General features: G+C 33.1%; 1 protein-coding gene across 10 annotated transcripts in view; it reads left to right on the forward strand.

The window, feature by feature from the left end:
* The window catches only part of Erbin (erbb2 interacting protein), a 115,717-nt gene extending 92,176 nt beyond the window's left edge, over window positions 1-23,541 (forward strand). For 4 of the 10 annotated variants that reach the window (XM_063258261.1, XM_013144423.3, XM_063258263.1 and 1 more), the window contains 8 exons: window positions 139-253; window positions 2,249-2,432; window positions 4,425-5,967; window positions 11,533-11,676; window positions 16,846-17,052; window positions 18,302-18,394; window positions 18,875-18,949; window positions 20,532-23,541. In XM_063258261.1, coding sequence (XP_063114331.1) covers window positions 139-253; window positions 2,249-2,432; window positions 4,425-5,967; window positions 11,533-11,676; window positions 16,846-17,052; window positions 18,302-18,394; window positions 18,875-18,949; window positions 20,532-20,639 — 2,469 coding nt within the window. In that variant the 3' untranslated portion in view covers window positions 20,640-23,541. Of the gene's footprint in view, window positions 1-138; window positions 254-2,248; window positions 2,433-4,424; window positions 5,968-11,532; window positions 11,677-13,833; window positions 13,945-16,845; window positions 17,053-18,301; window positions 18,395-18,874; window positions 18,950-20,531 lie in introns of all 10 variants that reach the window. The other 6 variants (XM_063258264.1, XM_013144424.3, XM_063258266.1 and 3 more) reach the window with 4 other exon arrangements.
* Window positions 23,542-24,785: the final 1,244 nt, after the last annotated feature.

A 24,785-nucleotide genomic window follows, 5' to 3' on the forward strand; every position in this document is an offset into this window, starting at 1 on the left:
ATTGCCATACCTTGAAAAAGTTAAATCACATTCTAGGTTGAATTATCTGTTACCATGAAAAGATTTCGTACATGTTTTTATATTTATTCAGTCAAATATTTAATTTTTGTAAATATTCTCCTTTTTTCTCTAAACTAGGAACCTGAAGAACTTTCTTCTGATGAAGAGATGAAAATGGCGGAGATGCGACCACCATTAATTGAAACCTCTATTAACCAGCCAAAAGTCGTAGCACTTAGTAACAACAAAAAAGGTTAGATGTTAAAGGAAAGCACTAAGAGTAAAAAATGACTTGAATAAAATTTATAGAATTTTGGAATAAATTTTATCAAATATCATAGAAACAAGATTTTGAACATACCTTCCTGAAAAAATTTCATTTCTCATTTTTAACATATGATCTTGGTGGATCTTTTCTTTCTCTCCGTGGAAGTTCACATCTAAGGACTTGTATTTTACAGACAAATAGTCTAATTTATAATTCTATTTCTTGTTCTTACCTATTATGTAATCTTTGGATTATTTACTTTTAATTTAAAAAAATTTTTTTTGGTCTATTTTTTTGAAGCAGGGTTTCAACATATGGTTCAGGCTAGTCTTGAACTCACAGCAGTCCTCTTGCCTTAGCCTCTGAGTGCTGGGCTTGCAGGCATGCGCCATTGTGCCCAGCTTGTATTATTTACTTTTATCCATATGTACATACCTGGTTTGATAGGCAATGAAGCTAATGAAGAATTTTATGTCAAATAGACTGTATATTCAGATGTAACACAATACTTAACTCATAGTAGATGTCCTTTGTGATTTTACTTGTGTATTCCAAACCATTATTATTACTATTATTATTATTATTATTATTATTATTATTATTTGGGAGGGGGTACCAGAGATCAAACTTGCGATCTCACTCTTGCCAAGTAGATGCTTACGCTGCTAAGCTAAATTCCCAACCCCTTCCAGATCATTATTTTTAACCACCCCCAGGTCTCACCATTTTTCTTTGTTAACAGAATGTCATAGGATAATCACAATACTCAGAAAAGAGGTGGCACTTTAAAAGATAGCTTTCATTCACTTCCCCATTGTCATGGATGCCTCATTGTCTTTACATTATCTCTACCAAAAGTGTACCTACCCTTTGGCATTTATGGCATCACTTATGCTTGCTATCAGGGTGGCCCTTGAATAGTTTGTGTTCATCATGATTGTGGTACTGATACCTGCTATTTGTTGAACATTTTACTTATAAGTTATATAGATACAATGCTAAATATTTTTATATGTTATTGTTTAATTGCCATAATGGCCCCATAATAAGGGGGAAGAATATATCTAGAAAAGTCCTATCTAGTTTATTTGTATTAAAAACCCAATATTCAAATACTGTGAGATCGAGACTACTTAAGCTGTTGTAAGATCTGAGAACATCAAAATTATACTCAATTTATGTAATTTCCACAGATGTATCTAGATATACCATTTCCATAATTTTACTAGAATTGTTAAAAACATGTTTTAATAACTGCTTCTTAAAAGTAACACTTTTTACATTACCCATCTGTTATGGATGATGAACACTGTTTCTGTTGTTATGATTATTACAGATATAGCCATTTCAAGTGATTGCCATTTTAAAGAATTCCAGGAAATGCTTTAAAGAGCGTAAGAAATAGCTGACCTTTGAGAATTTGCTTGTGTTTGTGGATTGACTGCTTTGCTCATTTTATTACCAGAATAAGTTGGAAAGACATTCTACATGCGTATGAAATAGTACCCAGAGTTTAGAAGGGTTGTGAAGTATAATTGTATTTTTTATTTTTTTGTTAAAATTATAAAAAAAGGTATATTCACTAACATTAATTAATGCCCTTAGGAAACAGTGCTTAAGCTGGAAGTTTAGCTCAACAACACAAGTGCCTGCCTCGCAAGCGCAAGATCATGAGTTTGATCCCTGGTGCAAAAAAAAAAAAAAAGAAAATAGTGCTTATAGTCCTGTTCATAATTAAATCAAATTCTGGGTAACTCTAACTTCTATTACTTTAAAAATGACATCACAGTTTTAAAGTTCTTTAATCTTTGTATTTAGGTCTGAATTTTCAGGGTACTTCAGGTTATTTGCTTATCCATATAATTTATTACTTGGTATAGGAACCAGAAAAAAGCAAATGCAATTTGTTATCACTGGAAAACATTTCCCACTAATTCTTCCTGAATTTATCATTGGTGTTACTTTGTGTATCTGTTCCAGATGAAACAAAGGATGCAGATTCTTTATCAGATGAAGTTACACACAATAGCAATCAGAATAACAGCAATTGTTCGTCTCCATCTCGGATGTCTGATTCAGTTTCTCTTAATACTGATAGTAGTCAAGACACTTCACTCTGCTCTCCAGTGAAACAAACTCACATTGGTATTAATTCTCAAATCAGGTTTGTGAACAGCTTACAAAATTACTTACCTGAACAATATGTAGAAATAGGCAAATAATAAATGCATGCCTGATATATAAAGTGTTTCAGAGATATTACAAAAGTGGTTCAAGCATTATGTATTTTCTTTCATTTTGTAACTCTTTAATTTTTGTATATTTCCATTTTAAAAGTTTTTTTAAGTAGGGAAGGAAAGACTTGAATGAGATTCTCAAGCTTTTGGTGAAAAGATTGTACATTTATACATTATTTATACATAGTACAACTTATGTAGCCTATTGGAGTAATTTAGGCTGAAAAGATTATTTTTATACTTAGTATAGGATCATTTGGGGGAAGCCATTGAAGGATACATTCAGATACTTTGATTGGTACTATATATTTGACCTATACTTAATTTTGTAAGACAAACCTAAGAGAAATGTAGTTGTTCATTCCTATAGTCTGGAATGTAAAACAGGTTTCAAATTCATTTTATTGTTTAAGCTGTTAAGAAGTTTGAGTATTGAAACAAGACCATGCTATTTAACCTTGGTATCAGTCTGTTACCTGTAGTTTGCTCAAAAGAATTAGGCTACTGTTGAACCAAAAACTGATTATTCAGATATTTTAAATATCATTTAGATTTAAGTTGTTTTTAAATTCATAGTTTTAAATAACTATGTTATTTGTATTGTAGTAAAAAGAACACACATCTTTGCCTGAAATGCCTAAGTATTACATAATTACAATTAATCATGTACGTTCATTCTCTGAATTTTAGAGTAATACCTACTGTTTTAAAATACTAATTTTAGCTGGGTACAGTGACTCAAGCCTGTAATCTTTGGTAAGCTAAGGCAGGAATATCACAAGTTCAAGGCCAGTCTGGATAACTTAATGAGCTCTGTCTCAAAATAAAATTTAATCAAGAACTGGGGATGTAGTTCTGCCCTCCCATCCCAGGTTCAGTTTTCAGTGTTGATTTTAAAGAACTGAACCACCAATTTTGTAATCTCATAATCCCTTAGATGGTAAAATTAATTTGCTGAATGAAATTTTACTGATTATATTTTTGTTGGAAAGTAATATAGTATTTATATATTATTTTTGTGCTATTTATTTCTAATAAGTGTTATCTTTTGTCTGTTGGGAAGGACAGTATTAAGGCATGTTTATGGAAACAGCTTGATTAGAAAAGTCATAAATGTATTTGTTTTGCACCAGCAGAAATAAAATATTGCCTATAATTTTAGAATGGCATATTTATGAAGTATTTGCCAAATACAGTGTAGAGCCACTTAAAAATAAAATAGTGATTACATTTAGTTCTCTTTTTATCCCTTTTACATAGTTAATGCAGAGCTTTGGGCAATTTAGTTCTTTGTACAATGTTTTACATATGTGTTTGAATTAAAGAATAACTGTATACCTAATATTGTTAACTGTTTAATAATATAAGACATCATAGTTACCTATAAAAATCTCCTATGCTCTTATCTACTCAATAATCTTTCTGGGTTTTTTTTTTTTTTTTTTTTTTGGTATATTTGTGAAAAGCTTTGTGTATGTGTATTGTATGGAAACAGAAGAGGATAGAGAATTCTGCTTTTGTTTACACATTAGCACATTTAAACAGTTTTGTCAAAAATTAGATCCAGCATATTGATGATAATTAGTCTTGATATTACCTGTGAGTTTTAGTTATGTTTACTTCTACCCAACTTAATAAAAATTTAGTATTATTTGACTAAGGTAGTATTTTTTCATTTAAATCAATTTTTAAACAAATATGTAAAAACATTAAAAGTTGTACATAGTAGTATGGTAAGGTGATTTTATGATACATGTATACATTGTGCCATGAAGGTAATATTTTTATACTACATGCTTGGTACCATTAACTGTGATTCTGACAATTCTTATATTAGTGTATCAAGTAGTTATTAAATGGTCCCCCATTACTGAGAAAACTTGCTTTTTTATTTTTTCATAAAACTATCTTTATTTTAGGCAAGAAGATGAGAATTTTAACAACCTTTTGCAAAATGGAGATATTTTAAACAATTCACCCGAGGAAAAATTCAAGGTTCATGATAAAAAAGATTTTAACTTTCCTGAATATGATTTAAATATCGAAGAACAATTAGTTCTAATTGAGAAAGGCATTGACTCAACAGCCACATCTGATGAACCTCACAAATTAGACCATATCAACATGAATCTTAATAAACTTGTTAACAATGATACGTTTCAACCAGAGGTAATGGAAAGATTAAAGACACAGGATGTAGTGCTTGGAGTAGGCTTTAACAACTCTAAAAAGGAAGCTGAGCATTTGGAAAACGGTAACAAGTATCATAATCTGGAATCCATAAATAAGGTAAATGGACATTCTGAGGAAATGCCACAGTCTCCTACTAGGACTGAACTACAAGATACCAATTCTTCTATTGATGTAGGTATTTCCAAAAGCACAGAAGATATCTCGCCTCAGAGAAGTGGTCCAGTTGGATCTGTTGTGAAATCTCATAGCATAACTAATATGGAGACAGGAGGGTTAAAAATTTATGATATTCTTAGTGATAATGGACCTCAGCAGCCAAGTGCAGCAGTTAAAATCACAGCTGCTGTTGATGGAAAAAATATAGTCAGGAGCAAGTCTGCGACACTATTGTATGATCAACCATTACAAGTATTTACTGGTTCTTCTTCGTCTTCTGATTTAATGTCGGGTACAAAGGCAGTTTTGAAGTTTGATTCAAATCATAATCCTGAAGAACCAGATACATTGAGAGCCCCCACAACAAGTAGCCCACAATCTACATCTCAAATGTATGGTTCTCCACAGTATAACATCCAGTATAGTAGCAATGCTGCTGTCAAAGACAGTTTGTGGTACTCCAAACAAAGTTCCCAGGTAGATCCTGTTAGTTTTCCTCCTCATCGCCTTCCTAGATCAGAAAGCACAGAAAACCACAGCTATGCTAAACATTCTGCCAATATGAATTTCTCTAACCATAACAATGTTAGAGCCAACACTGCATACCATTTACATCAGAGACTTGGACCAACAAGACATGGAGAAATGTGGGCTGTTTCACCAAATGACCGACTTGTTCCTGCTGTAAGTCGAGCTTCAGTTCAGCGACAAGGTAGTGTATCCTCAGCAGCCTCTGTAAATCTTGGTGATCCAGGTTCCACAAGGCATGCTCAGATTCCTGAGGGAGATTATTTATCATACAGAGAGTTACATTCAGTGGGAAGAACTCCTCCATTGATGTCAGGATCGCAGAGACCTCTTTCTGCACGAACGTACAGCATGGATGGCCCGAATGGGTCAAGGCCTCAGAGTGCTCGACCTTCTGTTAATGAAATATCAGAGAGAACTATGTCAGTTAGTGATTTCAACTATTCACGGACTAGTCCTTCAAAGCGACCAAATGCAAGGGTTGGTTCTGAACATTCTTTATTAGATCCTCAAGGAAAAAGTAAAGTTCCTCATGATTGGCGAGAACAAGTACTTCGACACATTGAGGCCAAAAAGTTAGAAAAGGTAATTGAACATAAATTCTTTAATCTCTTTATGAGTACATTTGTTTTCCTTAAAAATGTTAGGTATTCTTTATTCAAAGAAGAACAAGATACTCTGTGGAATATTTCCATAGTTTAGAGAACAGAGTCCTAAAACTAAACTTAACCAAGACAGTTGAGATGTTAGTATCTACTTCTTTTGCCTCTCTTATTTCATATTATCTCCAATGGTCATGTACTCATTTTATACGTTTATCTGTTGTATCTTATACACACTGTAGTAGAAAGAATACATGTGTACCTCTGCTTAGCATTTTGTGACTTGCTTACTACTAACATATTATGTAAGTAGCGTAAGAAAGCAGCAGTTTATAGTTAACAAAATAACCGGAAATATACTTACAAAGGTAAATATTTTGTGTAATTTTTTTTCCTAATCCACAATACATGAACTAACATTGACACTGACTCAATATGACGTCTAGCATGGCATTGTTGACTTTTCTGAACTGCATTTCTGAACTTTTTGAACATAGTTAAGTGTTTCTTTGTTATAGAGCTTGGAAATCATTGTTTAAACAACTATCGCTCATACACGTCTGTAACTTTTATGTGTAGGTGTTTATCTTCTGAAAGGAGGTAAAAATAAAAAATTATCCTGTGAAATTAATGTTTGTACCATAATCATGGTCCAAATGTTAAGTACTTTTTTATGGTTTAGCTTTATATCTCACTGGATTTTACCCAAGAATTATTTTTCCTGTTTGTAAATGCAGCTGAACATACATAGTCTTAATTGGTCATTTTAAATTTTTTTGAGAAATAAATGCCTAAAATATGATTGATTCATATTAAATCTCAGCCCATAAGTGTTAGCTCTTTTCAGTGAATTTTATGCTTTTTCTCTGGAATACGGAAATTTCTTAAGCATTGGAGAGAACTAACGTAGCTCTGTTTTCTAAATGCTGGTAGCAGTGTGAAACGATTTTGTGGGGAAGAGGCAGTAGTGAAAGATTGAATTATGAGATTGTTTAGTGATGCAAATAAAAAATTAATTTCTATCAGTGGAGTTGAAACAAAGAAATGAATTCAAGAATTCTGAATAGACTTTGTGAGAGTTTACTTCTGATTAAGTACTGTATTCCTATGATCAGCCTTTGAAGAAAACGAATAAAGCTTGAGATTTGTGCTTTGATTGCTGGGAATGTCACTGTCATTGTACATAGACAAAGAGTAGCAGATTTGGAGGAAGAGATGCATTTGGTTATTATATTCTGTGTGGTCTCCATGTTATATCACTAGTTTTCCTGTTTCCTTCCAATCTGACAGAGATGTGCCCTGGACTTCAGTAAATAGAAATCAAGTTTAGTGTGCTTCTCAGCTTTCATTATTTGTTGCATAAAATCCATATTTAGAAATTAGCTGCATAATGTCTTAGAGAACACGTGATGACAGTTTTGTAATAGTGGCTTTGCATAGTAAATGGGACAAGTTTGAGAAAAAAATTGATAATTAAGATAAAATTTTTTATCAGGAAGTAATGTTGAGGGCAGGGAAAACAAAGACTTGAGTCTGATTGAATTAGGAAAGTCCTTTGAGAAAATTTGATAATATAATATTTTGATTATATTATGGATATAAAACAATAGCAGTTAGAATGTTTATAAAGTGCTAGGAGGCTACATGGTACAATTGTCTCTGCGAATATTTGTGTCATGAGATTCATGGGATGTCTTTATTATGCTATTTTACAGTAAGGAAATTGAGGCACAGAATAATTAAATAATTTCCTCAAGATAGCATGATACATGTTATATGAAGGAAAGGGAACAACTGAAAAAGCAAAGATGATTTCAGTTTGACCTAGTATACAGTGGGGAGCCATATTTGAAGACCCAAAGGATGTTTAGGCAGATGTGTTTAGAATAAATTGATAGTTTAGGAAACAGTTTCAGTTTTTAAAAATCTTAATGATGCATACCTAGATTAGGATTGTGGCAGTAGAGGAGATGGATCTAAAAGACAATGACAGGACTATTAAAAAAAAAAAAGGTCCTAAACTGCGCATGGTGACACATCCTTGTAATCCCAGCACTCAGGAAGTGGAGGCAAGAGAATCACAGTGAGTTCAATGCCAATCTGAGCGACATAGTAGCAAGACCCTGTGCTTAAAGTGGTGTGGTATAGTATTTAGCAAAACTGAGTAATCTGAGATTTTTAATATAGTAAATTTCTGATAGTAGTGTGTGCAGGTAGTTTGGAAATCTGATACACAAACCATGTGCATGAGGTAAATTTTCCTATCAGAAATACTAAAAAAAATAAATTGTCTTTAAGTAATTGTAAATTTCTAATGGCACTAGACAGTTACTATTCCAAAAGCAATTTGTTAAGGTTCTATGATGTGTACACCCATAAGTCTCCAATGTCTTCTGTCTCCTTTTAGCTATTAGGAATTTTAATGGCTGAGTAGTATGAACAACTAAACATTTGTGTATAGATTTTACCTTTGTTTTTAATCTAGATTAGTGGTCCTCAAATTTTACCTTGTTGGTTCTGTAAATAAAACCATATGTGTATAGTTTAGGGGGGGGATTTTTAACCATTTTTTAGTATTTTTTTAATTTAACATGTAAGTCTGACCTTTACCCCTACAAATAATATTACATAGTTCTTTTAATTTGCCTAAGAAAATTTACTATTCTGACACTGCCCTCATATAAACTCACTTCATTCAAAACACTTGATTGTTAATGTTAAAGCATAATTTATTAAAAAGTGATCTTTTTTATTCTTGTAAGCTCTCAAAACATTTAGAGAGGCTTTTTTTTAATAAATGGGGTCTTGCGGTGTAGCCCAGGCTGGCCTCAAATTTGCAGCAGTCCTGTTGCCTTAACCTCCCAGGTACTGGGATTACAGAACTGTGCTACTCGGCCTGACTTGAGACAGTCTTTTTTTATGTTAAAAACCATTCTAAAAACAAGTATGAATCTGAAATTTTGTTTATGGAAACTACTTTGTGCTGCACTCTTGAGTTCTTATTTAATGTGGGAATTGGAATGTATGGGCCCATAAACATTTTGAGTGTTACGTAAATATATTACTAATTAGATATTTTAATGGCTGCATGATTTAGACTTCAAATTTCAAAGCTTTGGTTCAAATAGTGGTGCGTAATAAAGGACGAGCATAAACCAGGCATATTGGCACACTCATGTAATCCTGGCACTCAGGAGGCTGATGGAGATAGATCGTTGCAAGTTCGAGATCAGCCTGGGCTACAAAGTAAGCCCAAGGCCAGTGTGAACCAAATAGCAAGACCACCTGGGATCCAGACAGAAAATAGGTCTCACCGTGAAAATTTCAAGACAATTCAGTTAGTAGTAAAGAGTTGAAAAGAGCTGGGTGTGGTGGTGCGTGCTTGTAATCCCAGTACTTGGGAGACTGAGGCAGGAGGATTGCTGAGATTTCAAGGCCACTCTAGACCACATAGTGAATTCAAGGCCAACTTGACCTATATAGTGAGACCATATCTCAAACAAGACTCAAAATAAACTTTTTTTTCTTTGAATTATAAGTAATATTAGCAGTTGCTAATATTCCTTCCTAAGACATGATACATTTCAAATTATAATATCATTAAAACAACATAATGCCATGTTCACATAGTTTTTGTTTTGTGGTGCTGGAGATTAAACCCAGAGACTTGCTCCAACTGAGCTATACCTCCAGTCCTCACTAAGTTGTCATACAAATATCGGCATGTGGTGAACCACTGGACATTATATGTAACTTTCCATTGTGTAGTGTCTTGTGACAGGGTGCAGTTTTAAGTAGATGCCAGTGGACAAGTTTGAATCCACAACCAAATCTGTTTTGAACTTGAAACTTGTTATTCAATGAAATTACTGGTAGTAAGCTTACATATGTTCCAAGATGACACAGAAAGCTTTGTTCTAAGATTTATACATCATAAAAAGAGTCAGCTAGGCCAGTCAAGTTAACCTGTTAAAGCTCTGCATGTCACAAACCAAAGCATATTATTTATATATGTTCATGTCTATCTGTGAATGAAGTTTATATTCTAATCAAATGTTTATAGACCCTCTAAATTGACTCTGCTGTCTTCATCTTGATGATAAAATAGTTGGGGAAAATGCATGTCTGGGCCTTTAAGTTTAGGTTTTTGTTTAGTCATTAGTGTAAAATCCACTAAAGGATAGTATATTCGGTAATTTTATAGATACTTCTGACATCCTGTATTATTTCTTGCTATTACGTATCAACTTCAAAATCTAAGGAACATACATATTTCCTAAGAGTAACATAAACAGCCAGGCATGGTGTTACTTGTCTATAGTTCCAATACTCATGAGGCTGAAGTAGGAAGATCATGAGTTCTAGGCCAGCTTGGGTTACATAGTAAGACCCTGTCTTTATTTTTATTTTTTATTTTTTGGTACCAGGGATTGAACTCAACCTCACATTTGCCAAGCAGGTGCCTGTGCCACTGAGCTAAATCACCAGCCTGAGGCCCTGTCTTTAAATTTTTTTTTTTTCTTTTACTATGGTAGTTGTGATACTTCTGTGTTTTAATAGCTGTGCCCAAATAGCTTGGTTTCTTGTTTAACCATCAAACCTTAAAAAGTCAGAAGCATGACTAAAAGCATCCACAGGAAAGAACAGTTTAAGAAAGCTGATAATAAACAAATTGGAACAATGAGAATCAGGCAGTGCATTTATTGAGGTACATCTTAGATTCTAGGATTAATAAGTAGGGTATTCACATTAACTCAGGCAATGGTAGGATTCCTTTAGTGGCCTTTTTAGTGTAAGCCTCAAAGGCATAGCTAATTTCTAAAATGTGGGTAGTGCTATTTAAAATGTTTATTTGACTAGGAAAATTTTGTTGCATTTTAGCTTTTTTACTCTCATAGTTGTAGAGCTACAAAGCCCATTAAAGGTTACATCCTAAAATTGTGGGTTTGTGTTAAACTCTTCTCTATTGTAAAAATACTGTACTAAATGTGGAAGATAGTTTTAAAAATTTCTTAAACTGCCTGTCAGATATTTCTTCACAGATACATTTTGTTGTCTATATTTTGAACTAGCGGGTTATTTAAAAGATATAGTTAAATTTTATAGAATAAAATGGACTCTAGAAATTGATTTTCCTTAAAATTACTAGTTGGTAGAATTTATTTTTATATAAAAATGTATGAATGACTGTAGATACACCTATCTAAATATGTCATCTATGTCTATTTTCTGACTTTTATAATTTGTTAGGAGTAAAGAGAATAATACAACTTAATAAGTAAAAGCAACTATTACACTTTCTTTTCTTGGTACTCAAACATATAAATGTTTTATTTACCTGTAGTTTTATGTGTATGTTTGTGTTGTCATGTAAATGTGAGGTGCATAGGGCCAATTTCTTTCAGTGGCTCTGAAAATTCAGTGTTACATGATATTTCTGTAGAGTATCAGGTGTGGCTAACTTGTAAGTAAACTTACATATATAACATGTCTTGTCTACTTTGCATGCTGCACTAATCTCTATTAAATCTGTCCCCTCTTTATTCAGAGCATGCTGTCAAGGTCCTTTAATTCCAATTTCACTGCTGTAAGCAGCTCTCAGTATGGCAGCTCTAGGGATCTACATGGCAGCCAGGGCAGTCTTGCCTTGAGTGTTGCAGACGGAAGAGGTTCTGGTGCGCACATTTTTCAAGTGAGTACCTGCAGTAGACGAATACTGTTAGTGAATAGAAGAGAAAACTCAACATTTTAAATGATCTAATGTTTTTAGAAAAAAAAAGTTTATTGTGAGTTAGAAATCTGAATTTCCTCTGAGTTTGTTCTGTGGTTTACTTCTAAAAATAAGCTTTATTGCTTTCTTTGGCCATAAGCTAATGAGTAATTAGTCTACCCAAGAAGGAATGAATAATAGTCATAACTATTTTTTTAAAAAACTATTCTTTGTAGTTTTCTTTTGCTATTAAAATTTGCTTGTTCTCTCTAACTCATGGTTCTTTGTTTTGTTTTCTGACCAAAAATTTCACACTGTAGTTCAGGTGGGCCTTGACTTTGCAGAAGTCTCCTGCCTCAGCCTCCTAAGTGCTGGGATTTCAGGCATGTGCCACCACACCTGGCCTCTCAGGAGTTTAAGAATATGCCATATGTAATCCACATAAGGGAGATGTTATAAGGAAGGATAATTTTAATTGCACTGAGAATTGACTAAAATGTATTATACATACTTAAATTTAATCATATTTCACTGAATATTGTTAAGTGTAAGACTGAAAAAATTGTGATGAATACCACTGAACTGGTATAACCCCCCTGTCTCCATAGTCTTTAGTTGCAAAAAGGCAGATTTATTATTTTAATGAAAGTTTATATAAGAATTACAGAGGGAGAGAAAGAACAGAACAACTCTATGCCTTAAGATTTAGTTTTCTCTCCATAAGAACTTCAAGTAGTAAATCAGCTCTCAGTATGTATTTCTTTTTATCCTGTAAAGACCTTTCTCCCCTTGTAACACTGTCTGATTCCTCCTATAGTTTTGTTTCCATTTTGACTATGTGTCCTTCTGGGTTCTGTCTTTATGCCAGAGCACTCCTTGTATGCCTGCTCCCCTTTTAAACACATCCTTGCTTTTCCTTTGTTGATTCTAGAATGTAAAAACGTCTCCTGGATTCAGTTGCTTTAGAAATACCTATTTGATCTTACCAGTCCCTCATCTGGTATCTGTGCTATTACAATCATTTTGAAATTTAATTTGAAAGAGGGCAAAAAGGGTGATGAGTATCATTCCACCAGTCCATGGAGTAAAGTGGCCTTTTTGTTAACTCAGGGGTAATGTTTGCCATTTGTAGTTATTGGGAACAACAGTTCTTTCCAGGTGTCTCACAGTAACATTTTGTGTGTTTTTCAAAAATTCAGAACCTTGGAGTCTGTTGAATTTTGCTTTTTCATTCATGATAATGCTAGTTCTTTTAAGGAATAGATAAGCATAATTATACATTCAAGTTTGAGTTTAAACTTCAGACTTTGAGTTGATTGTTGTGCAGTCTAAATGTACATTGCGATAAAGAAGGAAGAAAATGAAGTATACTTTGTGTAAATATACAGAATTGATCAAACTACACTGACAAGTACTAAGCCATGTTTTGTACCAGTGATCAAACTCAGGACCTTCTACTTGCCAGGCAGGTGCTTATGCTGCTGACCTATATATATCCTTGGCCGTAAGCCATGGTTTGAACTGTGACCTAACTGCATGTGATCTATCTATTGCAGATACAGTTCTTAAAATTAATTTATAAATCTCTTGTTTATATACTTGCTATTCTTTATCATATAAGATTTCAGGAATATAGCTTAGTGGCACAAGCACTTTCCTGGCAAATGTGAGGTCATGAGTTCAGTCCCTGGTACCAAAAAAAGATTTCAGATTATTTTCAACATGATTATGTACTCTACATTTCTGTGTTGCTAGGCATATACTATTTTGAAATAACAATTGTGTTTTCTAAAATATATCAGGATACTTGAAAGAGACAAAACGTTATGTTTGTTGGGATATTTGTAATATAAAAACATTTGACAAATGAAGATATGAACTAATCAATTGTAAAACATTTCTTCAAATCAGAGCTTTAATAATACTGAACTAATTTTACAATGACAGAATTAAGATAAAGTCAGCTCTATAAGACTAACAATGCAATGTTTTTCATTGCAAATTTAGAAAAAAATACTGTGCTGTTAAAAGAACGGGATTTTACAAAAATAAAACTTTTTAGTGCCCAATAGGAATATATTTTAGTTTCATATCTTACAGAGTACTTCTTGTTTACTTTTTATTCCCCCTCATTTGAAGCATCCTTGGACATCCAGTCCAGGAGATTCTTGCCAAGATGATTCAGAACTGCAGAACTACTCATCAGCTATGCTTAATCACAAAGATGTTCTTCCAGACAGTTTGATGAAAGCTAGAAATAAATAGTACCTGCAAGCTTTCTATGTTTTGCAGCCTTTGAGCTAGAAATCCCGTATGTGTTTTAACTGAAAATAGTTTTCTAAAAGCTTTTCTACAATAGTTAGGATTATTTTTAAAATAATGCAGAAATACAAAGTAGAATTTGACTATTTGTTCAATTCTATTATTAGTTTCATTTGTATCTCTATAGTACCAATTATAAAATTTGAATCAGAGACTTGTTTGGCATTCTTGACTGTAAACATCTGGAGAATTAATGTATTCCATGTGTATTTTTAAAATTTATTTAATTTTTGTTTGTTTATTTGGGTACTGAGGATCAAACTCATGACCTCACACCTGCCAGGCAGGTGCTTGTGCTGCTGGGCTAAATCTCTGGCCCCATGTGTATTTTTAACATTTATATAGCCAAGACCAAATATTCAGGTGTTAGGGAGTCTTAAGAGTAGCTCAGGAGCTGGGCATAGTGGCATATGCCTGTAATCCCAGAATGCAGGAGGCTGAGGCAGGAGGGTCACTGCAAGTTCAAGGCCACCCTGAACTATATAGTAAGACTCTGTCTCAAATCACCTTCCTCCAAAAAAAAAAGATACCAAAATTTTTGTATTTGGTAGAACAAGTGATGGTTGTAGTTTTAGTACTTCTGTGGGAAAAAGGTAACACTCATTTAGAAGTACATTTCTTGGAGCTGGGAATATAGCACAGTGGCATAAGCACCTGCCTGGCAAGCACGAGATCATGAGTTGGATACCCGGTAGCTAAATGAGTAAATTTTAAAAATAAAATTAAAAAACATATTTCTTGTTCTCTGTGCTTTTATAATAGTATTTTGTATTTTCTCTTTCTCAATTCTCTCTTGCCCCACTCCCCCACAATGGAATCTCTTTGGTAGCTTAGCCTGGCCTCAAGCTCACTGGTTAGCATAGGCTGGCCTCAAACTCAAGATCCTGCCTCAGCCTCCCTAGGGCTGGGATTACAGAATTGTGCCACCAGGCCTCACTATCTTCCTCATTTCTAAACTAATTATATGCCTCTACTGTAATTTGATATAATTGTGAAGGATATTTATTACATAAAGCCTTACTTTGCTATAGAGAGTAGGCACTCAGTTGTCTAATAATACAAGTTCATACATACATGTTTAGTTTACCTGTCTTTAACTGAAAGAACCTCAGTCATCTAGTTTCTTTTTCTTTTCATTATACATTTTAGGATTGAAGTTACTAACTTTATTTTATACTTTATTAATCCCCTCATCCATCTGCTAATCACAACTTAATGCATTCCATATATATATATATATATATATATATATATATATTTTTTTTTTTTTTTTTTTTTTTTTTTTTTTTACTCCTCCCTCCCCTCCCGTGTATATTTTTAACACTGATCTATGCAAGAACAAGTATCCAGGTATCAGGAAGTCTTAAGAATAGGTCAGGAAACTGGGAGGATAGCCCAGTGGTATAGTGCTTTTGTAGCATATGCAAGGCTCTAAATCAATCCCAGCTGTGTAAATGAAGGAATAAATAATTTAAAATAATAAGTCAGCAGTAATTGAATTTATCTCAGGAGAAAAATACTCAATTTGAACACAGGAATAAGTGGTATAAATGTAAAGAAAAACAAAGGTTAACTACAGAATTATATGCAATAAAGCAACAGCACAATTAGTTAATTATCCATGGGTAGATCCAGTTGTTTCTAAATCAGCAAGAATCACCTGTAGTTTTAAAAATAGTTGAATTTTACAGTACCTCCTTTATCCCCACTGGTATAGTTTGTCACAGTGTTATTGTTGTTGTGCCCTGTCATAAATCACCATGTATTTTTCTAGACTGAAGAATTAACTAAGTTCTTTTTGTTTTTTTGTTTTTGTTTTTGTTACTATTTTGTTTTTTGGTACTGGGAACCAAACTCAGGGTCTCACACTTGCCAGGCAGGCACTGCGCTGCTGAGCTACATCCGCGGTCCCTAAGTTCTTTGTGTGTGTGTGTGTGTGTGTGTGTGTGTGTGTGTGTGTGTGTAAAATAGTGAACAACACTGCCTTTTTTAAAATACAAATTTTCTTCTTCAAAGCCAAACTTCTTTGTGTCTTGTAGGGAGATACAAGTTCACAGTAAGAAAGGCACTTAAGGTTCTAAAACTAGTGCCCAACTGTTCTCCAAACTTTTCTACTTTTAGATAATTTCAGGGAATGAGCTCAAAAATTTCCTTTATAATTTCCTGCTAATTTTCTTATGGACAAGTGTGAAGAAAACAAGACCTATTAAGGAATTTCAGTGTTTGAGTTTGCGATTAATACTCTATGAAACTTAAGATTTAAAGAATTGGAGAATTACTAACAGATGTTGCATACACACAGATAAATGTAAGGAGTAATCTGTTTTCTACTACATAGATAGCTGAATTGATGTATTTATTCTGGAAGGGCAGAAAAATATTCAAGTTAGCAAAAAATTACACTGCGAAATTAATTTCTTTCCTGAGGAAAACATCAGTAAATGTACTATCGTGTGCGTGGTGTGTGTGGTGTGTGTGATAGGGGAAGGGTGGATCTTTAGTAGGCTTTAGTTTTAAAAATTCAATGTTCAGTTTACTATTTTAATACTTGGTTATTGTGAGAAAGAGGAATACTGATACCTAATAATAAAGCATAATGTGAAATGTAGGAATAACAATCAGCAAGCACCCAGGCTAGTTTAGAATTAACACATTAATAGCCTTTTTCTTGGAGGCATTAGCATTAGAGGAAAATAGTGAGTGACATGGTATTTTGTGATTTAGAATATTAAAACTAGGGTTTTTTGGTAATGCTCCAATAAGAATATCCAGATATTTGTAATAAAACATTATTATTGGTTATTTTAAGATACTTCATGTTTTTCTTAGATGCCTTTGAGTAATGGACAGATGAGCCAGCCTCTCAGGCCTCAGGCAAATTGTAGTCAAATACATCACCCCCCTCAGGCATCTGTGGCAAGGCATCCCTCTAGAGAACAACTAATTGATTACTTGATGCTGAAAGTGGCCCACCAGCCTCCATATACACAGCCCCATTGTTCTGCTAGACCAGGCCATGAACTGGCAAAGCAAGAGGTAAGAATAATCAAAACTGTTTAAAAATGAGACTAAGCTTGTCATGTATTCCTACAGGTTAATTATTAGCAATAAATCCATATATAATTTTAACATAGTTTCTTAACATCTTGTTTAAAATTATAATTTTCTGTGAAGTTTACAGAGTATCACATGGTATAGTTTTAATTTAAGATCATCTGACATAGTATTTAGTATTTTGGGCAATTTTTTTTCACTGTAAGGCAAGTTGCTTTACAGGAATTAAGGTGAAATGACTTACTGTTATGTGATACTTAAAGCTTTTGGTTTTAAAAGTTGGCTATAATTAGTCTCCAAACTACTTTAAGAATTTATTTATTTATTTATATACAGTTTGTTTGTTTTTGGTGCCAGGGATGGCACTCATGACCTCGTGTTTGCCAAGCAGGCACTTACACTGCTGAGCTAAACCCCCAGCCTGTTTACATTTATTTTGAGACAAGGTCTCACTGTGTCATTTAGACTGGCCTTGAATTTACTATGTAGCCCAGGCTGACATGGAATTTGGAGAGATCCTCCTACCTCAGCCTTCTGACTGCTGAGATTACAGACATGTGCCACCATACCCAACTACTTTTGAATATTTTCTCTTAAAATGTTTTGGGTCATGCATTCATAAATCTTCATAGTTTATTGATAAAATGATACTTTATTCATTTTCGTTGAATATCCAGTAAAAGAGAATATTCTGCAACAAAAATTTAGCACTTGCATTTTTGTTTAATAACTAGGTTATAGAAATTACTATCAGTTGATCAGATTTTAAAGTTGAATTCCTTTGAGGCATATGAACAGATTCAGGAAATTAGAAATTTAATACAACCAAAGAATTATTAAAATATCTTATGAAACAAACCAGTAGACAGACAGGCATACTCTGTAATTTAGATGCTCCACAACTGAAAACTGATGATAATACTTATTTTATACTTATTCACTGTCATAAAAATTTATTCTGTCAGAAAACTAAAATATGGCTAGTGTTAATTGTTTCATATTTCCATAAGCAATAAAGTTTGGCGCTATGCTATATAATCCCACTTTGCCTTTAACTCACTAACTCATTAACATAATGTTCTATGTTATAGTTTCAGTTCACCTGCACAGATGCTTATTGATGACTCCTTAAATATTTTTGTTTGAACTTCACCAGTATTTAAATGTGGATGTTATGTTGTTACCTTTTCTGAAATAAAAATAAGTATCCTTTATTTTTATATTAAATCAGATTCGAGTAAGGATTGAAAAGGATCCAGAACTTGGATTTAGCATATCAGGAGGTGTTGGAGGTAGAGGAAATCCATTCAGACCTGAAGATGACGTAAGTTTTGTTTATATATGCTTGATCACTCACAATTCAGTACCTGAATTACTTAATTTCATTTATTAATTCAGTATGCAAGTGAAAATATAATAGGTATTTAGGTAAATCTAAGATGTGTTTTTATTTCCTTTTGTATTGTTTAGCTTGTTTTGAAATTTAATCTCTCCATGTTGAGGAAAGCAATTAACCAAAATTTTTAAATATTCTTTTTACTATCAAGTGATTTTTAAATTTTTCTTACTGCTTTTCCACAAATCTATCCAAGTAAATTTATCTCTGTAGTAGAAATCATTGCATGAAAACCAGAATTACTAGAGGGAAAAGTAACTGGGTTGTCACGGAGTTGCAAAGTCAGGGAGAAAACTGTACCATGATTCAGATGTTTGGGTGATATGGAAGATTGCTTATTATTACTGTATTACTTGCGCATACTGTTTTGTGTTAAATAATTATCTTTTGTTGTTGTTGTTGTTAAAGGGTATATTTGTAACAAGGGTACAACCTGATGGACCAGCATCAAAATTACTGCAACCTGGTGATAAAATTATTCAGGTAATTAAGATAAATTTTTAAATTATTTTCTTTCCACTCTTACGGTTTTATAGTTTAGGATATTTCTACTTTATACCTTCAGAATCATGCTTATATGTTTCATACAGCTTTTTAAGTTCAGGAATGTTTATTTTTACTAATTTTTAGGGTCAGAAGACCACTTGTTGGCGATAGGTTGTCATCATAGAAAAATAGAGGGAATTTTCAGAATTTAAGGAGACCTTTTTATTTTCCTATGTCTGTTTCTCTGTTCCTCCAGTTTTGCCTAACTGCATACAGTATAGTATGAAAATAAGCCTCAGGCTCAGATATAGCTTCTCTTCCTTTACAACTGCCTTCACTGTTGTCAATTCAGATAGCAAAGAGAAAGAAGTAACCCTGAGACCAAAATAATAATATAGACCTCTAGAGTTAAATGACTGAAAGTACAGATTATGGAACCAGACTGCCTGAATTTGAGTCTGGGGTCCAATGCTTTCTAAAATATATTGTAAATGTTTTTTTTTGTTAATTTTTAATTGTAATTTGGAATATCTGCAAAAATGGCTGTGCATGGTGGCACATGCTTGCAATCCTACCACTCTGTAAAGCCGAGACAGGCGGATCACAAATTCAAGCCCAACCTGGGCAACCTAGTGACTAGCAACTTCGTGATAAGTAGCTCAGTGTCAAGGCTCTGTGTTGAATTCCTAGTACCACCAAAATAAAACCCTGCAAATAAAATAGTGTAACATCTATGCACACCTCATGTGGTCACCAAGTGCTAATATGTTGTCACATTGTCTTTAGTGTTTATCATCTTTCTCTCCTTTCCTCCCTCTTTATACATATGTACACTCATTCATGCATATTTATTTTCTTGGCAGTCTGGATTGTGAGTGTTTTAGTTTGGTTTTTTGAGACAGCATCTCATTATTAGTTCAGTCTGGCCTTGCACTCAGTATGTAGCCCAGGTTACCGGGAACTTGTAGCAATCTTCCTCTTTCAGCCTGTGGAGTTTGAGATTACAGGCATGCACCACCATACTTGCAGATTTGTGGTTTTGATTGGGTGATTGAAGAAGTTGCCTGTTCATTCCTGGGTTTTCTCTGAAATAAGATGAAAAAAATCTCCTGAACATTGTGGTAATCTATTTAATTCATACTAACGCATTTCAAACTATGTGTCTGGTACAAGTAAGAGCTCAATGAGTGTTATCCTTAATTTTTAAAAATCCAAGGATCTTGAAGATAATAAGACTAGGCTTAGGCCTCTCTGCCAGTTTGTTCCCTAGGATGCACATCAGCACACATACACAGCACCCTGTCTGATGCTGTCTTAGACTTGTGCTTCCTAACATTGGACTGCTACATCAGGATAGTGTGACAATCTAAACAAAATACGGGTTTCTGGTCTCTGTCTTGAAGTTTTATTTCCACAGATATAGAATAGGGCTCATTAGTCTATATGTTGTTTTAAATTGCCAAAATGATTCTTCTTTTCTGCCAGCTTTGTGAACTACCTGGCAGAAATTTCAATACAGAAATGCAAATAAATTACTATGAAAAATACTTCCTAAAAACATTTTTCTTCTTTCTTTTAGGCTAATGGCTACAGTTTTATCAATATTGAACATGGACAAGCAGTGTCCTTGCTAAAAACTTTCCAGAATACAGTAGAACTCATCATTGTACGAGAAATATCTTCATAAACACTGTGGACAAAGAAAGGGGGTAGGGGGAGGACAGCAAGATTTATTGGAAGATACTTGCAGGGGAAATTAATATTTTGACTATTTTTATATGTAAAGAAGAACTCAATTCTGTTCAAATTTGTACATTAATGAAATGAAGCTTACAATTAGAGGGAAAGAACCACTGTACAGAAGAAAAAGGAGACTGTTGAATTCATACCATGTAAAACTTGTTAGGTTTTTAAACATAGCGATGAAGGCTACAAAAACAAACTTACGTTGTTTTGTATAGATTGTAGGTTTATTTTTGGATTTCATACACATGAATGAACTGTGCAAGGCAATAGTTAGCCTTGATTGTAGCCCAGAGACAGATGGCAGAGCTATCTGTCTCACAGCTTTTATGCCCTTATTTTTATTCAACTTTTGTTAATGTTTTTTGCTGAAACTACTTTTTTGTTATGTGGGCAAGATATTTGAAGTGTTGGCTTTTGCTATGTGCATACTGAATTGAAGAATGAGTAGGTGAAGGTGGTGCTGGTGGGTTCACTTTCCAAGGCCAGATTAAAACAGTTTTTCTTACAAAAATCTGGAAGCAAAAATGACAAGAAAAGCTATTATTGTTTTTATTAATAGAATAATGCAATAAAATATGTAATGTCTTTTAAAGAAATAAAAAGACAATAATTGCATTTTATGAGCTCTGTAAGGTCTGTTGTCACAGCCATTGATTATACATTTGCTACTGACGATTCAATTTTTAATTTTTTAGTCACAGGAAATTTTTAACTCTACTGTAAGTGCATGTCCATGCATTCCTCATGCTATGGAAATCCCTTTTTTTTTTTTAAATGGTGATCCTCGCAATCGTTATAGCTAGTGCTCTGTTTTAATCTAATTACTGCTTTGTTTTAAACAGCAAATGGAACTAAAATGGCCAGTTTTAAGATTGTGCTGCCTATAAACACAACATGTAAGAAGGTTCAGGAAAGCCTCTTAATTTTTGTTTGACTGTGAATCGCCTTGGTAAAGTAAAAGGAAACATGAAGTAGGTGTGGAGCTAGGAAACCAAAGCAAGTCTGTGAAATTGGCACAGTGATAAAAAATTGCTGTGGAGAGTTGTAGAACAAAGGGATGGGTTCTTGAGGCCTACCAGTGTGGAAGTGTTCAAATAAAGGGCTGTTCCTGTTAGTAACTAAATGTGAACTTGATGCTTTAGAGTCTTTAAAGGGTTTCTAAATGTATCTGTGTAATAGTGTTTTGCCACCAACTGCCTTTGTTCTAGTTACTGTAAGTTACAAGTGTTTGATGGTATAAGTTTATTAATTTTGTTTCTTGATTTTGTTTTTGTTGTATGTAATCAAATAAAATTTGAGTAACATGCAATGGTAAGAATTAATGCATGGTTATTTGGACCAGAAAAACATGCCATAGAGGACAAGTAACTTTTTAGTTGAGGCTAGTCTAAAACATTTTTTAGAGCCATACTCAGTTCTTTCATTCATTTTTAATTTCTAAGAAATATACGTAGGAAAATTTTAATGTTACCACTTTTCTTTTAAGACTTTTATAAGACTAGCTAAAGTACCAATCTATACTATTTCTGAAAAAGTGGATAGGACTCACTTTCTAGTCAGAGTAAATAGCACTTTTTAAAAATATGTTAATTTAAATATTGCACATCTTTCAAGATGGTATCAATTGGGTATTGTACTGTATAGTTTTAATAATTTTGATTGAAACCCTTTAACAACTCTTTGTAAATTTTAGTGCATTTTAGTTGATATTCAGTACTATTTACATAGGAATTGATTTTTATGGATATAATAGAAGAAATGTGCTGTATTTTGATAATTCACTTGTATATGTGTTGTAACCTCTTAAAGAATGACAGTTTCTTTAAGACAAATCTTGGTGTTCCCTTTATTCTGTTGGTTTTAAAATTTTGGCTTTGTAAAATGGTCACATCCTTAATTTCAAATTTTCATTCCACTTCTTATTAGAAATTTATAAAATAGTTCCAAAATTATAATTTTGGAATAGGAAGTAAGCCTTACAAATAATTGATTCTTTAGTGATCTACTTTTAAATTCATTATCTGCATACTATATTGAAACATTACACATGTAACAAGTACTGGCATTTCATTTCTTTCTAGTTAATTTTAAAATTTTGTAACATTCTGTAACAGGTAGAATTAAGAAAGTTTATTACCAAGAAGAATAGTACATGATACAATATGAAAAAAGAAAAAAAGGTTTTGTACTTCATAGCCAAAGTTTTTTCCAAAATATTGGAAAACTAAAAAAATATAAACTTGTATATATCTGTTAATGGTAGTAACCAACTTTCAAAATTTGGTACACTAATTTAAATCTTTTGAGGAAATGGAGGACTGTTTAGGGTTTTTTCCCCCTGTGCCTAACTGCAAACTGTTCTATTGAGTAAATTGTAGTTAAGGCCTGTGCTCTTTACTGACTTCAGCAAGTATGATATTGCAAATTTTCAAAACCAGAACTGCCTTCTTTTAAGTTCTTAAAAATTTCTTACCCTAAGCAGTAAAATTTTATACCAGTGAAAGTAGCATTGATCAAAGCAATTTATTCAGTATTGAATTAGTAACACAGACTAGTTTTATGTTGATTTATTAAGGAATCATCAGTTCATCTGAATCAGTAGTCTTATAAATTATATATTTATCTTGTAAATATTTTTCTGATCTCTTTGGACTGATATTAAATATGTATATATACTTGAAAAGTTCTTTTGAACACAAACAGAACTTGCTGTACTTTAAAACATCACATTAGCAGCTGTGTAATATTTCTATCAGCATCTGTCCAACATTCCAAATTTTGTATATATCTAGATTGTTTAAAGTAACACATAGAGGGTAGAAAATAAAAGACTGGTGTTTTAAGTTGTGTGGTTTATTTTATGAAATTCTGAGTTTATTGAAATTCTCATAAAAGGTACACAGCTTTTTTAGTATTAATACACCTTTATTTCCAAATATGGAAAATGTGTAATTTACTAATAACAAATATATTATTATTACTTCTAAAGGAAGCCTTTAAGATGGGAAGTGTTTTCACATGAAGATTGACAATAAGCCAGATCTATTGGGAAAGGTTTTTCATTCACTGGGATGCATTTTGAAATGTTTTCTTTAAATATATTCTTCAAAAAAACACAAGATTGCTGTGAACTCAAGACCAGCCTGGACTACAGAGTAAGATCCTGTCTCCAGGGAAAAAAAGTTCTGTTGTTTTAATACTTAGCCTTATGAAAAAGTAAAACTTAAAATTGCATTTTCATTTCATCAAGAATATTAATGATTTAAAATTATATTAATGAACAGACATTAGATGCCTTTATAAACAAAAGTAATATAAATTGGACAGGAATCAACTAAGGTCTTTACATATTCTCTTCTTTTAAATAACAGCCTTCATAAAAGGTTTAAAATACCTTTACCTATGAATTTTTTATAGAATTTATAAACTCAAGAGATTGAGTTACATCAGATTATGCATATGTTTAAGAGAATACGATCTTCTTTTGTAGGGCCATGCAGTCATGCATGCAACAAACGTCAAGATTAAAATTTACGGTATTTAGTCTTTTTTTTTGAGACAGGGTCTCACTATGTAGTTCTTGGCCCTGAGCTCACTTTGTAGCCCAGGCTGGTCTCGAATTCACAGTGATCCTCCTGCTTCAGCCTCCCGAGTGCTGAGATTACAGGCATGTGCCACTATGCCTGGCTAAAATTTGTAGTCTTTAAAATTGTATGGTTCAGCGGCAGGGGATATAGCTCAGCAGCACAGACCCTGCCTGGCAAGTGCAAGATCGTGAGTTCAATCCCCAGTACCATAAATAAATAAAATTGTATGGTTATTATATCCGAGGGCTTGAGCTTATTCTAAATTGAGAAAACTTATTTTAGAGAACAATGAGTATGAATAAAAACCGTTTTATTTTTGAGAAATCTTATTTTAAGTTTCTTTTTTTTTTAGGAGAACAATTTTAGATACAGCAATTCAACTGCCTTTGTCTTCTGACTGCTGGGATAGTAGGCTTGCACCACCATACCTGGATGAAACAATTAATTTTACTTTTTTTTTTTTGGTACTGGGGATTGAACTCCTAACCTCATGCTTACCA

The sequence above is a fragment of the Cavia porcellus genome, unplaced genomic scaffold (genome assembly GCF_034190915.1).
Source record: "Cavia porcellus strain 051 isolate PalLab524CR breed Dunkin Hartley unplaced genomic scaffold, mCavPor4.1 scaffold_11, whole genome shotgun sequence".
NCBI lineage: Eukaryota > Metazoa > Chordata > Mammalia > Rodentia > Caviidae > Cavia > Cavia porcellus.